Source organism: Setaria italica, chromosome I, assembly GCF_000263155.2.
Source record: "Setaria italica strain Yugu1 chromosome I, Setaria_italica_v2.0, whole genome shotgun sequence".
In the NCBI taxonomy this organism is placed as follows: Eukaryota; Viridiplantae; Streptophyta; class Magnoliopsida; order Poales; family Poaceae; genus Setaria; species Setaria italica.
In genome coordinates this window covers 35,063,266-35,079,406 of record NC_028450.1, presented here as the reverse complement: position 1 = coordinate 35,079,406, position 16,141 = coordinate 35,063,266, and the positions used below count along the sequence as shown (strand labels likewise).

The 16,141-nt window shown below is 49.8% G+C and overlaps 2 protein-coding genes across 2 annotated transcripts; one reads left to right on the top strand and one right to left on the bottom strand.

Moving 5' to 3' along the window:
• The first annotated feature begins 6,723 nt into the window (after window positions 1-6,723).
• On the top strand, window positions 6,724-9,013 carry LOC101783410 (E3 ubiquitin-protein ligase Os04g0590900). The gene has a single exon (XM_004953454.3). The coding sequence runs from the start codon at window positions 7,259-7,261 to the stop codon at window positions 8,435-8,437; it is 1,179 nt and encodes a 392-aa protein (XP_004953511.1). The 5' UTR covers window positions 6,724-7,258; the 3' UTR covers window positions 8,438-9,013.
• Window positions 9,014-10,517: 1,504 nt separating this feature from the next.
• On the bottom strand, window positions 10,518-14,174 carry LOC101783005 (transcription factor bHLH94). The gene is made up of 3 exons (XM_004953453.4): window positions 13,377-14,174; window positions 12,380-12,895; window positions 10,518-11,055 (listed from the first exon to the last, which is right to left on the bottom strand). The coding sequence occupies exons 1-3, from the start codon at window positions 13,758-13,760 to the stop codon at window positions 10,930-10,932; spliced, it is 1,026 nt and encodes a 341-aa protein (XP_004953510.1). The 5' UTR covers window positions 13,761-14,174; the 3' UTR covers window positions 10,518-10,929.
• Window positions 14,175-16,141: the final 1,967 nt, after the last annotated feature.

Below are 16,141 nucleotides of genomic sequence, written 5' to 3'. Positions count from 1 at the left end.
CTTCCTCCAGTAACCCCGAGCCCGATCGACTTCCTCGCCGCCGGCCGCCGCCACCCCCCAATTCCGGCGATTTCGGTTAGGGAAACTAGTTAGAATTGTTCACCGCTTCGTTTGGAAGGTATCCCCACCTTTTTCCTTGTTTTACCGTTCTGTTTGGTAGATCGGAGAATGTTTAGGTGACCTAGGGTTAGGTTGTTGATTTGAATTTTTTTTTGAAATGCAATGTTGTTATGTGTTAGATGATACTTAGTTCATACGCACTAGACTTTCTGCCCACGATATTGACGTGTAGAATTTGTTGCATGCTTCGATTTAGTTAGATATTTATGCAATTGTGTAGTGTACGTGGCATTGGTAGGTTTAATTTTGCAATATGTCCAATTGATGTCTATAGTTGGTATGGTAAAGTTGATGGATTACGTGTCTAAAGTTTATTTGTGTATTAGTTTTTGATCACTTGATGTGTAGGTGAGATGACGTCGTCCGGGTGTGAATACAAGCGGCGTATGTGGTACGTGCATTACGTGGGCGAGTCGAATGCGGATTCTCCCGTACCTCCTGCCCTTCCGATACCTCTTTGTAGATGTGGCGTGCAAGCTGAGGTGAAACAATCAAGGCACTCAAAGACAGCTGGAAGAGCCTTCTATATGTGCAAGTGGATGTTTGATCCAATGCCTGCCGTGCCTTGTGATTTCGTTCAGTGGATAGATGGACCCGGCAAATATGATCCTAAGATCCGCCTATTCCCATACGATAGCACAAAGCTTAAACCATACCATCAGTTTAGGTGTTGGGTTCCTACTCTACCAAACCTAGCTTAGAATGATCGAGGAGGAGAAGCATGAGGCTGCTTGTAGGTGTGTGAGGGATCCTCCCATGTGCAAGTGTGGAGTTGCTGTTAAGCTTATGCGTCCTAACTTAGGGGTTCCACCTAAGTTCACTCAATTCTTTTGATGCTCGCTAACGACCCATGTAAGTTTAGTAGGAGAATGTTAGTATGATGTATAGCAAGCAGTGTTAGTTTTTTAAAATGCACCGTTTAATCTTGTCACCGGTTTTATGCAGGATGGGTGGCCGCTATATGATTTCAATGAGTATAACTATGGGCCTAAGCCGATGTGGCCAACGGATGAGCAAGTGCGGGAGTTCGAGTGTGGAAAGGCACCATGGCCATGTGTGTCCTGTCCTAGTCGTAGATGCAAGTGTGGTATATTGGCAACAAAAGGTGTGGTGCCTTCTAAGCTTGGATATGGTTCGTTCTGTGGCAATGCACATGGCGATTACTGGGTGAGTAACTATTCATCTCTTTTTTTTATGTTTATCCCATTACATGTGAAATGTGTATCCATTGTTTCAAATTTGTAACATTATGAATATCTTGTTATAGGAGGGAAGGACATGTGATTGGGAAGACTTTTCTGGTCGTCGTGATTTATTGTTAAAGTTGGATCGTATATCGGAACCATGGAAGTCAAGATAAACACAAGAACTGATAGAAAAGATTAGGAAGGAGTATGGTGTGCCTAAACCTGACAATGACTTGTTTTGGGAGAAAATATACCAAGACATGGTTCAGGAGACTGGAGTGAAGCCCGAAGGACTTTATGCGAAGGAAACTATTATTAAGTATTGGAGATAGAATATAACCAAGTATCCACGCCCTCTAACTGAAGATGAGAAGAGAGAAAATAGGAGGAAGTTGCAGGAGGAGAGGGAGTTGGAGAAACAAAGGTTGAGGGAGAAGAGAGATCGCTTAGGTTTTGTGGTTGATCTGATTGCAAAATACCCTAAGTGTTCAAGGGAAGAATATTTGCAGCAGGCTAGGGCAAGGAAAAGAAAGATTGAAATGGAAAAGTTACAAGAAAGAGCGGAAGAGGCGCAAATGGAGGCGATGAAGGTATTTGTTGCCAATTTACCTGTTGGTAAGGTTAATTTGGATAAGAAAGGGAAGGGAGTTGTTATTGCGAGGGATGATGATGATGAGTTACTATGTGAGGTGACTCTGACTAGATGAACATTTTCATTCAGTTGGTTCATGTTTCTCTTTAGTTGTGAAAACTATGTTCATTTTTTAGAGAGCTATGTTTATTGTGGAAAACTATATTTATTGTGAGAAATATTTATGAGAAACATGTATTATGTATTATGTTATTTGCATTGAGTGTGCGTGCGTGGTCGTGGTCAATGTTTGCATGTGAGTGTGCAGCTTTATCTCCTATATCATGGTCCCCATGCCCTGCTGCTACCGCGTCAAGCCCACTACCCAGCCCAGTGGCTCAACTACATGCTAGATCACATTAATGTAGCTAAGATCCACGTGAACACACACATAAAAAGGGATAGAGAACAAGAGGGTACAGTATGCAATCAACATCGATCGTACCATCTATTGATGGTAATACAAATCTAAGTACTTGCACTCTCTAATCCATGTGTGTAAGCCATTCTTCTGATCCAAGACCCGCAGCTAGCCCAACCTAGTGGCTCAACTGCATGCTAGATTATATTAATGTAGCCAGGATCTAGGTGAACACACACATAAAAAGAGATAGAGGACAAGAGGGTACGGCATGCAATAAAAAAGGGATAGAGGACAAGACGGCACAGTGCACCAACCTTTTAGTAGGTGAGAGCTCTACCGCACCACTCTGGCTGGTGCTGTAGTACAATATTGCCGTGCCAGGCTGGCTGGTGCGTCAGAGCCGAGCTGCCGCGCACAACGCACCAACCTTTTAGCACATCAGAGCTCTACCACGCTAACTAGCCTAGCGCGGCAGTACAATATTGTCGTGCCAGCTAGCCTGGCACGGCAAAGCTGAGCTGCCGCGCATAGCGCACCAACCTTTCAGCAGGTTAGAGCTCTGCCGCGCCACTTTGGCTGGCGTGGCAGTACAATGTTGCTGCGCCAGCCGCCTGGCACAGCAGAGCTAAGCTGCCGCGCATAGTGCACCAACCTTTCAGTAGGTCAGATATCTACCGCGCCACTCTGGCTGGCGCGGCAGTATTGAGCTCTTCGCCATCAGACTGGTTCTCGCGCTTCGACAACGATTTTCCGACTTATCCACATCAAAATCGTCAGTTCCATAATCTACTGAAAGCCTCCCTTGCGACTCGTCCATGTCGCCTCTCTAATGCTTCTTCTGCCTCCTACCTACTCTGTTTCTCTTCAAATTGGGGTTTGGGACATACTCTAGCCCTTCATATAACGGCCATTGTGACGGATCTAGGTAAGGTTCAAAGCTTGATTCCTAAATTCTAATGGTGTGCTCCTAGAGTACAAGGGTGACATGTATAAGGGGCTCTCATTGTTAATACCTCTTACATTACAAGTTGTAATAAAGTGTGAACATGGAAGGTGCAACAATTGAGTAACATTGCAGGTGCACAAAACTTCATTGAGATACACTCTATAGTGTCGGCCTCCATGGCTCTCACCCTAACGTTAGTAGTACCGGAACCTCTTATAGAATATACCATTCTTTCTGGCATGTACGGTTCTGGTAATTGGTTAACGGACCTAAGCTCAACCTCTTATATATGTTCATCTGCAACCTTCCCAGTCCGATGACCTTCATTCAACAATTCACATGCCTTTTACTATCTATCCACAAAGTAGGCGCTGCATTTTTCGAAGGAGTATTCAATAATTCCGGATACGGGCCTACTTCAGATGCCTTTGAAAATAACGTTTAGGGATTCCGAGTAGTTCCTGGTCATAATACCCCAATGCACCCCTCCCTCATAGAAAGCCTGCGCCCATTTGTCCTTATCCTCCATTTCACCCTTCAACCATTTTTTTCATCATCGTTCAAGTCCTTCACTAGATATTCTAACATCTCATAAATTCTGTCTCCGTATCTACCATGCATAAAGTCTTCAATTTTCCAATCACATTCTTGTTCCTTTGTCGACGCCACATGTTGGCGGCAAAGTGCCTCATGCACCACCTATGCACGAGCGGTGGAAACCCATCCATGTGGTCGTTCGCACAATTTAGGAGCCCATGGTGCCTATCGAGATCATACATACTTGCCGTGACGATCCAAGTACGTGTCGCTGAACGAGTTTCATGAATCATGACCAACTGTCGTTGTTCTCACTCTCGGTAAAGGCAAAAGCTAGAGGCACAAGCTGCTATTTTGGATCTACTGCAACTGCCATCAGTAGTGTACCCTTATATTTCCTTATCAAGAATGTACCGTCCATAAGTATCACAGGACGACAATGTTGAAATGACACACTACATTGATGGAAACACCAAAATACCCTGTGGAGCACGTGCTTCAAAACACCATTGTCAGACTGCATCATGCCGCATGAGTCAGTGAACCATTTAACCCTAGGATTGTAGTAGGCCATAGCTATGAGTACCCTAGGAACCATGCCATAGGACTCCTTCAAGTCCCCCATAGCAGGACAATGGCATGTTGCTTCGTCCACCATACCTTTGAATACTTGACACGGTATCCACTAAAAGCGAATATGGACTCCACGAGGGATGACACCAATATCTCGTTGTCTTTATGGATAATGCCTAGGATACGCCGCCCAAGGTACTTTGTTGTGCACTGGGCATGCACTCACTTCGGCAGTGAAGAACGACAAGTATGCGGTTGCACAATATTTGAAAAATCCTCCATTGTCCGATGCTTGTAATTAGCCGAGACCATACACGCCAAAGGCATCCTTGCTTACACATGACATCGTACCTTATGTTCTTGTCAGAGTGAACTACGCTGAAAGGCCTATGTAACCTCACTGCGTAGTCAGCTAAGAAAAACTTGAGCTTCTCGAGACTTTTAAACTTCATTCCCTTCTTAATTACTGCACTCTCACTAAAGGGTATCCCTTCGAAATTCACCATACTATATTCACATATGGCTTTGTGGACCATACTTATATCCTTATCATTGGGAACGGATGGCAGTTCAACATCACATTCTTTCAACAACTGCAACTCGTTATGGGTGTAAGAAAAACATTCGTTCATACGAACAATGGCTTCTACATCATGCACGGTTGTAGTGTTGACCTGCGGTCCATCCTCCTTAGATTGTGACTTCTCGTTCTCATTTTCAGGCCCATCACTCTAAGATTGTGACTCCTCCTCTTCCTCGACATATTCTACCCTATCATCCTCGAATTCACCATCTTCGAAACCCATAAATATGTCATCATCATCTATATTTGCTTCATCCCGCTCAAAAGTATCATTGGGAAAATCATCATTCGCAATGGCCAAGCCAAAATCAGATTGTGTTTCACCTAAACCGTGCTGCAAAATTTCTAACTCTTGGGTAGTATTACGATTCACTACCGGCACTTCATCTCTCAAGGCAACATTTGGACTACGCATACGAAAAATTTCAACTAGCACCTCCAAACATGCAACATTGGATTGCTGAACTATGTCCTTATATTGCTTCCAATTTGAATCGGATGCCAAGTTCATAAGAACATAATGAGCTCTACCTTTCCCACAATCAAAACGGCCTCTAAATGTAATCTCATCCATTCTACATCCATATTTTCTCATTGCACGGTCAACTAAATCTTTAAAAGTTGGAGGAGCATCAATCAATTCCACTACCTCATTCATATTCCCAAATTCCCCATTCTTTTTCACAATACCACCATCAAACATACGAACCAAACAATCCATCTACAAAATACAATCACTTTACCATAAAAACTTATTACGAAATAAACATATTGGACATATTAATTGGACATATTGCAAAATAAAACCTACCAATACCATGTTCACTACACAATTGCATGAATATCTAACTAAATCGAAGCATGCAACAAGTTCTACACGTCAATATCGTGGGTACATGTCAAATCTAGTGCGTATGAATTAAGCATCATCTAACACATAACAATATTGCATTTCATCAAAATTTTAAATCAACAACCTAACCCTAGTTCACCTAAACATCCTTCGATCTACCAAATGGAACAATAAAATAAGGGAAAAAGTTGGGGGATACCTTCCAAACGAAGTGGTGGTCGATTCCCACTACTTTGCCCAATCAAAATCACCGAATTTGGGGGGATTCAGGGGTGGCGGCGGCTAGCGGCGTGTGCTTGGGGTCGGGCTCAGGTGTTTCTGGAGGAGGAAGGAAGGAAGGAGGGAGCCAGCGCGTGGTTCATACGCGGGCGTTGCCGCGCAGGCGAGTTGGCGTGGCAAGCCTGACGCGCCAGGTGGGCTGGCTTGCCCACGTCAATGCCACGCTAGCCGCCCTCCCGCGCCGCGCCATGCTGGCACCCTTTGCTGCGCCACGAGCACTGGCGCAGGCAAAAGGTCATCAAATTTAGTTGGGGATGGATTTTTTTTAAAAAATATTTTTAAAAAAGGTTAAAAATAAAAAAAATCTTGGTAGTACAACCTTAGTCATCGGGCTCCAAATTAGTTACACCATTTTGACTACCTGCCAAGTGCCAACTTGAAGTGTGCCATGGTTAGTTTCAGTCACCTCTGCCAAGTGACAAAATATTGAATGACTCTGTTTGCTCAATGTGAGTGAGTTAGGCATCACGCATCAGGCACCTACTGCATTGGTACATGCGTACAGCTGCATCAGGGGAAGTAAGCATCCCAAATCACTCACTTCTACTTCTATCACCTTATCATCCTAACGCCCTCGTTCTCTTGTCTGCCAAAGGAGACAAAATAGGTAAAGGGGAGGCTGTGAACGACAGCAGCAGATCAAGAAGATCAAGGAAAAGAAAATGAAAGCAGAGCGGCAGCGTAGGCCCCAGCCTCCAACCACCACCATCCATCTCCTCCTCCCCTCCCCCTGTCAGCCTCTCCCACTCGCAAAATACTTTGCTTTCCAAGCAAGAACATTCCAGTTTGGTTTGCTTTGGCTCTCACTCCTCTCACTGATCTGTACTCTGTAGCAGCAGTTCCTCGGAGTCTCAAGGCATGCCTCACACTGGCAGCATCTCGTGATCTGTCTCCCTTCTCCTCTCACATTTCCCAACACCTGGAGTGCCGAGGTAGGAGTACAAGCACAGGCACCTACCTCTCTAGCAGGTTGCTTCCACAATCTGGCCACAATTATTTGGATTTTGGACCAGAAACTCATGGAGATCCTCTGCTCTAGCCTTCTGCTAGAGCTTGGCAGCCTCAGGCGGATTGTCTGAGATAGGAGTAGCTCAGATTCACCCAGCGTTGGGGCTCAGCTTCTCTATCCTTTCCTCCCCCTTTAGCCCAGCGGTGTTGGTTGTTGCTACTGTGCTTCTGTCTTCCATGGCGGCAGTGGCGTCGTCTTCTCCTCCGGCGGCAATTGTTGGGCCGCAGCCGACGTGGGTGCCCTATGAGCCAACCAGGGACTGCTCCCAGGGCCTCTGCAGCATGTACTGCCCGCAGTGGTGCTACTTCATCTTCCCACCCCCGCCGCCGGCCTTCGACCTCGGCGGCGGCAGCGACGACTCCTCCGGCCCCACCTTCTCGCCCCTCGTCATCGCCATCATCGGCGTGCTCGCCAGCGCCTTCCTCCTCGTCAGCTACTACACCATCATCTCCAAGTACTGCGGCACCTTCACTTCCCTGTGGAACAGGCTGTTCGGCTCCGGCAGGGGCCGTGGCCACGGCGGCGACGGCGGTGGCGGCGGCTCGCGGAGCCAGGAGCCGTGGAGCTCCGTGCCGCCGGACGGGCTGGACGAGACGCTGATCAACAAGATCACGGTGTGCAAGTACAAGCGCGGCGACGGGTTCGTGGACAGCACCGACTGCTCCGTCTGCCTCGGCGAGTTCCGCGACGGCGAGAGCCTCCGGCTGCTCCCCAAGTGCAGCCACGCTTTCCACCTGCCGTGCATCGACACGTGGCTCAAGTCGCACTCCAACTGCCCGCTCTGCCGCTGCAACATCACGTTCGTCACCGTCGGGGTGGTGTCGCCGGAGCCGGAGCCGGAGCGCCGCGGCACGCGGGAGGAGCACCGGAGAGACAACACCGAGCTGGTCCTGACCATAGACGACTACTCGGAGCAGGCGCGCGACGAGCCCCAGAATCAGAATGCGGCCAGCGGCAACGGTGGCGGCGGCGGTGGAGGCAGCCAGGAGGCGCCGAAAGATTGCCCGGGGAGATCGGAGGAGGCCAGCGGCATTGTCGAGATCAGGGAGGACGGCGCGCCGCCGGTGAGGGCGTCGTCGTCACTGTCGGACACGCACCGCGAAGGCCGCATGTCCATCGCCGACGTGCTGCAGGCCAGCCTGGAGGACGAGCTGATGATGGCCCGGGAGAGCGGCCTTCTGGCAGGCTCCTCGGGATCGTCAAGACGGTGCCACGGGGAGCACAGCAACAAGGACGGCGGCGGCGGCCGCAGCGGCCGCGCATTGCCGGATGCAGCGAAGAGATTGCCGTCGGTGGGGAGGTCATGCTTCAGCAGCAGGAGTGGCAGGGGAAAGGATTCAGTTCTTCCAATGTGAGGCCATGGATTCTCGGTGGTTCTTCTTCTGACTAGGATACATGACATCGATACTTTTTTTGTGTGCGTGTGCTTTCGGTGAAGATCAAGGTGCCAACACCAAGAGTCCGCAGATTTCATCCTGTTTCGATCGGTTCTTGTGAATTGTGGTGGCACAGACTGCCGAAACCCTTCGTCTGCAATGCTTGGTGAATGGTGACTGGTGAGATCTCCTCTCCTGCACCTGCTTGGTGTCTCTACTGGATAATTGTATAGGGCTTGAAAAACTTCCCTTTTCCACCCCAATTTCTTCCATCTTGCTACTTCTCTCATAACATTGGATTCTACACCAGATAATTCTCCCTGCATTAGTGAGTTTTAAGTCTTAGGCCAAAGGGTTTCTCCAGGTGAGAAGTGAGTGAGTTTCAGCACTGGCGATTACCTTTCTAGTAGTTGTCAATTTAGAGCAATCATTTGCTGATGTGCGTGTTGAACTTGGAAAAGGAAGCGTGACTCACTCTCCTGTCCTGAATTATTGTATGATTTGGTTACTCTCCGGAGGTGTTTGGTCTCGTTAGGTGACCAGTGCCTCGCTGCTCATAACGCTGCACTGACACCCTTCATTCAAGTTTCTGTTACTTATTAGCACAACAATTTGGGTGGCCATCCTGTGGTTAGGCCATTAACATGCATTTTTCGATGTCAATTTGTAGTTGGGGGGCAGGTTGATGCAGACCCGGGATCAACAACTGCTTAGTACATATTAGTATGAAACTTGCACTCAATCCAGTAAGCTAGGAACCACAAAAGAAAAAAGAAGTTCCAAGTCCTCTTCAGCTGGAAAATTAACTTGCAGATGTTCCTGGTAACAAATATTTTGTTCTAGCTAGTGTCCTTGGTTGACATGTATCATTTTGTTTAGCTCACTGTCAGCAGTCAGGACTCAGGACTGATGCTTGCGAAGTTGGGTCAGAGCTGGAGTGTACTGATGTGGAACTCACGCAACGTTTTGGCCTCTGCTTTTTGTCTAAGACGTCGGTGCAGTGCATGTGGATCCTCGCCATGGAAAAGCGGTAGGTGCGCGCGAGCGCGAGCTTGCATAACAAATCATGGCCTGCTTAGTGCGACTTTCCCCTGCATCATGCACTTTATTATTGCGAGTTTTGGAGCCTTGTAGAATGACAAAACGGGGGGCTACCCGGCTTTGGGCCAGAATGTTTTTGAGTGCTCTCGATGAACGCTGATTCTGCTCAGGGAAGTGATTAGAAAAAGCGAAGAGCGTGGTCATCTGTGCTACGGTTACTGGTCACACGACGTCAGGAATTGGAACACGCGCGACATGAGTGACTCCGAAGCATTGAGATGATTGGCCGGCCGGTGGGGAAATAGGCCAGGGGTCAGGGCTGCACATGGCGTCTGGGGAAGGAGACAGAAAAGAGGTCGTGCGTTCGTGCTCGATCTCACCAGAGGTGTCCATACAGCGGCGGTAGTATTTTATTTTCTGGGGATGTTGAAGTTGAGATGAGCCGAAGTTTGGGTCGGATTTGATGTCCGGACGAGAGCTTGCGTAGGCGTTCCTGGCCCTGATAGGGAGAGGAGCTGTTTTATTCCTTATTACTTCTGCCTTCTTCAAGAATTCCGAGTCTTGATAGTAAAATTGCTAGAAAAATAAAGGATTTCGTTATATACTTGCATAACAAATGACTGTTTTTGAATAAGATAACAAATGACTTTTTGTTGACTCTTGAGGACCTGCCTGTCAGTTTAGTGATGTTGCAGTGGGCTGTAATTGTTGTTAGCTGCGAGCAGAAATTTGCGGGCGGGCGGGTGGTCTTGAGGAAAAGGCCTTTCCGCGTGATAGGTCCAGGTCCAGCACACAGTTTTAGCCCAGTGGCCTGGTTTGGGCGGCGGGCCGATATTCCTGCGACTTTCCTTACCTCTCTCTTCTATGCGCTTACTAGGCCGATGGAGAGATAAATGGGCCACCATTTGGGCCACAAAGTAACAATAATGAGCCCACTTGAGGCCTGTTGAAGCCACCAGAAAGCCACAAATTCGTGCAGCCCATGATTCGTCCCTGGGACTTCAAACTGAATGTGCCAAGAGAGGAACAGGCGGCTCTGGAACATATATGTGGCAGGAGAAGAAGCTAACCATCACACATAGAATGCGAGACGAAACATTGCGACGACATGCCAACAACACGCTTGGACATCTAGAAAAACAATAAAAAAAACAGTGAGAGAAAAAGGAACAAACTACACAGTTACGACGAGACGTCCCACACGAACCCTGCAAAACGGCAGTTCCACAGCAAAAACGGGGGGAGACGCACGGCAAGCACAGGAGACGCGCCTTGGCACCGCTCGCTCACAAGCCCCGCGCCTCGGCCGAAAAGGACCCGGCCGTGTGCGTGATTGGGGCCACGGCATCCTGCAGCAATGGTTCTCTCCTCGACCGACCTCGATCGCCGGGGACGTCGTCGAACTCGAACGGCTCGCGGCCGGGAGGCCTTTATCGCGGGCCCGCGGCGGCGAGCATCTGCTGCTGCTCGGTGGCCTCGGCGTCGATGATGCAGAGCACGTGGTGCACGGCGGCGGCGATGTCGTCCACCGTCGCCAGGCCGCAGCCTTCCTCGATCTGCACACCAAAGCCACACGCCACGATTAGACCACCTGCCTATGCATGAACGAGGTGAAGGACGACACGCATGTGAATGCCTAGATGACTGATGCATCAGGATCAACCGAAGGGGAATCTGCTGCCGGTACTTGCTGCCACCACCCACCACCGCTGCCCGTGGTCGTAAACTACGGCACAGTGCCGTACGGCCGTGGCCAAAATAAACACAAGCGGAGAGGTGAGGAGATGAGAGGACGGCAGCAACATGTACGCTGTCTCCCTGCCGCATAGGCATAGCCTTTTTCCGCCCATTTCTCGATGCCAATCTTGATCTCCTCCGCTCAATTCAGCGAAAAGATTCTCCCCCTGGACCCTGCCGCCAGTATTTTCCTTTTTCTTTTCTTCCTGTGTAAACATCCATCTCCATGAACAGTCACACGCTACGCATCTCAGCTCGCAGCTCGCCACAGTGTCTACTCCGACTACTACTCCTAGGCTCTCCTACTACTGTTAGCTCGGCACAGTGCAGCGCACACTCCATGAACATGGAGACCGACGCGACAACTCCATTGACAAAGGCAGGAGTGGAGCTGCCCTGCATGCGATGCCGATGCGAGCTCAGCTCGCCATGGCAGGTTGGCAGGCAGGGGCCCCGGTGCCTCGCTGAACTCCCCGGTCAAAAGCAAAGCACTACACACCAACACCGCCTCTGTAGCATGCAGTCGTACCGGCGGGGAGCAAGAAAAGACCCAGGTGTCCAGTGTTCGTGTCAGCTCCATCGGATTCTCTCATACAAGATTTTAGATTTTGGCGGGGGAAATCAAAAGCATATATGATTCGCCTCCAACAATAATGCGCTGGTTCGAACTCGGTGCACGAAAGGACCTCTCGTGTGCCGGACTGCAGCAGCGATGTGATCACTGATGATCCCCCTGCTGACCCCTGGATGTTTGGTGGTCTACCCATCCTACGGCAGGAGAATATCTGACGCTCTTTTGTTCAGACCTAAGATTGATGCCGTGCTGTGCCGAATCAACGGACACAGCTCGCTCATTCAGAGCGTTGCTAATGGATTTTCTATTGGGTTTTGGTTCGTGCAGAGTGAGCTCATGATTCCTAAATGATGCGCCGAGACACACGCAAACTTTCCTGCGCTGGAATCACTCGATTCGTGAGCCTAATGTGCAAGATCCCTCTAGTTTTCGAGCGCATTGCATTGGGCTGTGTTCGCTGCGAATCTCTGTCCTACCATCGAAACGCGGGACTAAAAGTGGAAACTTTAAACTGAGAGAAGAAACTGATCGAAAGCAGCTACGAATGCGCGCGCGCCGCGTGGTAGTACCTTGACGCTGATGGTGTAGAGGACCAGGGCGTCCAGCGTGGTGACGCTGAGGTGGAGCACGGCGAGCCGGAGCGCCTGCAGGCCCGTGACCAGGCCGAGCAGCTGCCCGGGCCGCCGCGGCGTCATCACGCGGAGGCTGGCGTGCGTTTCCACCAGCGTCACCTCGATGTCGGCCACCCCCGGCCGCCCGGCGTCCTCCGCCGCCGCCGCGGGGCCGCGCGGCGAGTGGCACCACACGTACTGCGGGTACGTGAAGAACTGCGCGAACGGCGGCGGCGGCGCGTGGTCCGCCGCGTCCTCGGTCACGCTGCTGCTGCAGTTGCTCGGCGTCGGCGGCGGCGTCGCGGACTCCGTCTTGGTGCTGCTACCGGAGTGGTGCATCGGCGTCGCGTCCGGCATGGCGGCCTTGTGCTGATGAACCAGCAGCGTTCGCTTCTGCGCCTCGAGGCACTGCAGCTGCTGCTCGAGCTCCTTCACGTACTCGATTGCCCCTCCGACAATGGAAGCTTGGTCGCCCTGCCAAAGATTTCGAGCCAGAAAATAATAGAGCATTAATTTTGTCAGAATTTGGACGGAGTGCTAGCCAGTAGCCATGGAGCATTGAATTAAACTCTCTGCAAGAACGAGGGAGGAGTTAATGATAGAGGGGGACACATTAATGCATGGTTTGTGGGTGCCGGACCAAGACTGAACAAAGAAATCGAACAGTAGAGGAAAGCTAGCGAATGGCAGGTGGTAATGTATATAGTGGCGTTTGACCTAGAAAAAGGGAATGCCTTGCACGAACTGCTCGCGCGATGCTTGAACAGCAATGGCGGCGGGTCTCTTTCGGGAAAAGGACATGCTTCCACCATGGTTGCTCCGCCATCGCTTTCTTCCTTTGGCGAACACGAGAAGAGCAAGTAGAGGACAGGGAGGGAAAGGAACATGGTTGACGCGAAGCGATGTCCGTTTGCTAGAGAGTGGGAACGAAGGAAGAGAGGCGCGTGCGGCGTACCCTCTGGACGTAGGGCTCCGGCATGAGGGAGCGGAGCACGGCGAGGTACTCGTTCATCTGGCGGCGGCGGTTGCGCTCCACGGCGATGTGCGTCATCCGCTGGGTCTCGGTCTCCTCCCGGGACTTGCAGCTCCGCGCCCGCCGCCGCCGCTTCCTGACCCTGGTCGGCGCCGACGACGTCGCCGCCTGCGCCTCATCACCCAGCGGCGCCACCTCCCCGGCCGCCTGCTGCTGCGCAAGCGGCGGGACGACGGCAATGCCGGCGCCGTCGTAGAGCGCCGCCGCCGCGGCGCCGTCGAAGAGGAAGCTGGCGGCGTTGAAGGTGTCGTAGATGAGCGCCGCGTCGCCGGGCGGCGCGCACAGCGCGTCCACTAGCGCCGACATGGCGGGCTGTGGCCGACGGCACTAGCTAGCTAACTTGCCCGCTCGCTTCTCGCTCTCGCTCCGCGCGTGCGTGGCTGCTTCTCGGTGTCGGTATCGTTTACTTGCGGGCTGCGGGTACCAGCACCACGCCGCACGCCGTCCCCCTTCTCTCTACTACTTATGGCTCCTCCCCTCGGCAGCTTTGCTTCTGCCAACTGATGCGTATCTGAGAGGTTCTGAGGTCGCTGCGTTGGTGGCATGCGTATGTTTCTTTCTCCCTAGTGGAGTAGTGGTGGGCTGGGCATACGGGGAAAAGATAAGGTTTCGCCGAGTAGCCGAGGAACAGGGGATGCAGGCAGGAGCAGGACTGGAGCCAGTAGCCGTGGCGTCGGCTGCGGCACAGTGGCGCTCGCTCCCAGTAGAGTAGCCAAGCCGCCAAATGGCCAAAAGCTGCCTTCTTTTTATGTACGCCGAGTTGGGTGAGTGGTCAGGACTCAGCAGAGCTCAGCTCAGAACCGAGGCGAGGAGGGGATGCAAGAAAAGTCAGAGAAGAGAGATGTGGAGTATCAGACAGAGTATGGCGCAACAATCTCAGCTGAGATCAATGGCGACTACGACAATTAGCACCTGAGCTAATGAGATGCCACCACGTACGAAAGCTTGATTTCCCAAATGCTTTCAAGAGCCAGACCACCAGACAATGCCCGTGAAGAGGATCGATCTATCACACACACGGGATGGAGTTGGAGACAGTGGTAAGTACCAAGGCCACATGCATTCACAGTTGCAAGGAGTTGGTAAGTACCAAGGCCACATGCATTCACAGTTGCAAGGAGTGGCAACGGGGACAAGCAGGTCACATGAGTAACGTGGGCTAGCACTACTTCTGTGCTACGCGAGGAGGTTGCATGTTGCAGACTTGCAGTAGCAATGGCCGTAAGCCCTAGAGAGCCGTCAATCATCGACCCCCAGCCCAACCGACCCATGAATTCAGGGCTCAGCCTGAACTTGTGGTACACCGGTACACGCCCTGCTTGTCGTTGTCGACATCGATGCAGGAATCAGGATTCACACCGTACCCGAGCCCTGATTTTACCATAGTGCCTACGGAGGCGTTTGCTTGCCCCTGTCCAAGCTACGGGGACACAGGGCGCAGTAGGCTGCAGGGAACCGGTGCAGCGAGCTGGTCTTTCAAGGAGTTGATTATTCGCCCTGAGCTGAATCCCACCACTACTCTCCAAGGAGTCTCGCTTCTGCGTTGTGTCGAGCTAGCTTTTCGGTGTCGACAGAGGGTGTGATCTTTAGCTCGATCGCTTTTTTATCGTCGTGCTAGATTATTTTAATCATGTCAGTTTTTATTTTTTGCTTTCGCGTCAAGCTCTTTGTAATATTTATATATTTGAACCTGGTTTGTAAACTATGTACTCTGTGTGTAATCGGATTTATGTAAAACTCTGTCTTTCTTTTACTTAGGTGTGCTCGTCTTCGTGTAAGACTTTTGGTGTTCGTTTCGATCAATGAAATCGGTGATTAAATTGGAAACTACCCGGCAAATTGCCAGATTATACCATTTTATTAAAAGAATAGTTAGTTTACTTAAGTTGGTTTAATTTAGGTGGCTTAAACGGGCCCGGAGGAGATGTTTGTTACGGCGGGGTGACTCTGCTTTGTTTACTACTCGCCGTGCATGCGTGTAGCAGATTGGGAGATACATGCAAACACGCATGGCCAAAAGGTGCAGCTAGCAGCTAGAGGACACGGGATGTGCAGAGCCCCAGGTGACAGTTTCATAGTCCTCGGCGAGAATCTAAGCAGCTTTTGGGGTAATTGTGTATTCGAGCGGTATTTGATACTGGGTGCTAAATTTTAGCAGTATCATATTAAATGTTCGGATCCTAATTAGGAGAACTAAGCATGAGCTAATTATAAAATTAATTGCAGAACTCCTATGCTAATTCGCGAGATGAATATATTAAGTTTAATTAATCCATCATTAGCAAATGGTTACTGTAGCACCACATTATCAAATCATGAACTAATTAGGCTTAATAGATTCGTCTCACGAATTAGACTCCATTTATGCAATTAGTTTTGTAATTAGTCTATGTTTAATACTCCTAATTAGCATCAAACATCCAATGTGACAGGTGCTAAACCTTAACAGGGGGTATCCAAACGGGACCTAAGACTTAACAGGGTAACAAGCGGTCCATCAAAAGTAAGATAGATTTGTCCATTATACAGATTTATGCTTCTAGTATATCACCTGATTGGTATATAGTAATCCATGGTCTATATATATATATATATATATATATATATATATATATATATATATATATATATATATATATATATATATATATATATATATATGTATATATATATATATATATATATAT

What these genes read in the sequence shown, in the direction of transcription:
- LOC101783005 (XM_004953453.4), bottom strand. Translation starts at nt 13,760, where the DNA reads ATGTCGGCGCTAGTGGACGCGCTGTGCGCGCCGCCCGGCGACGCGGCG. An exon ending in CGGAGCCCTACGTCCAGAGG is followed by an intron (nt 12,896 to 13,376) that starts GTACGCCGCACG and finishes AATCTTTGGCAG; the next exon opens with GGCGACCAAGCTTCCATTGT. An exon ending in TCTACACCATCAGCGTCAAG is followed by an intron (nt 11,056 to 12,379) that starts GTACTACCACGC and finishes TTTGGTGTGCAG; the next exon opens with ATCGAGGAAGGCTGCGGCCT.
- LOC101783410 (XM_004953454.3), top strand. Translation starts at nt 7,259, where the DNA reads ATGGCGGCAGTGGCGTCGTCTTCTCCTCCGGCGGCAATTGTTGGGCCG.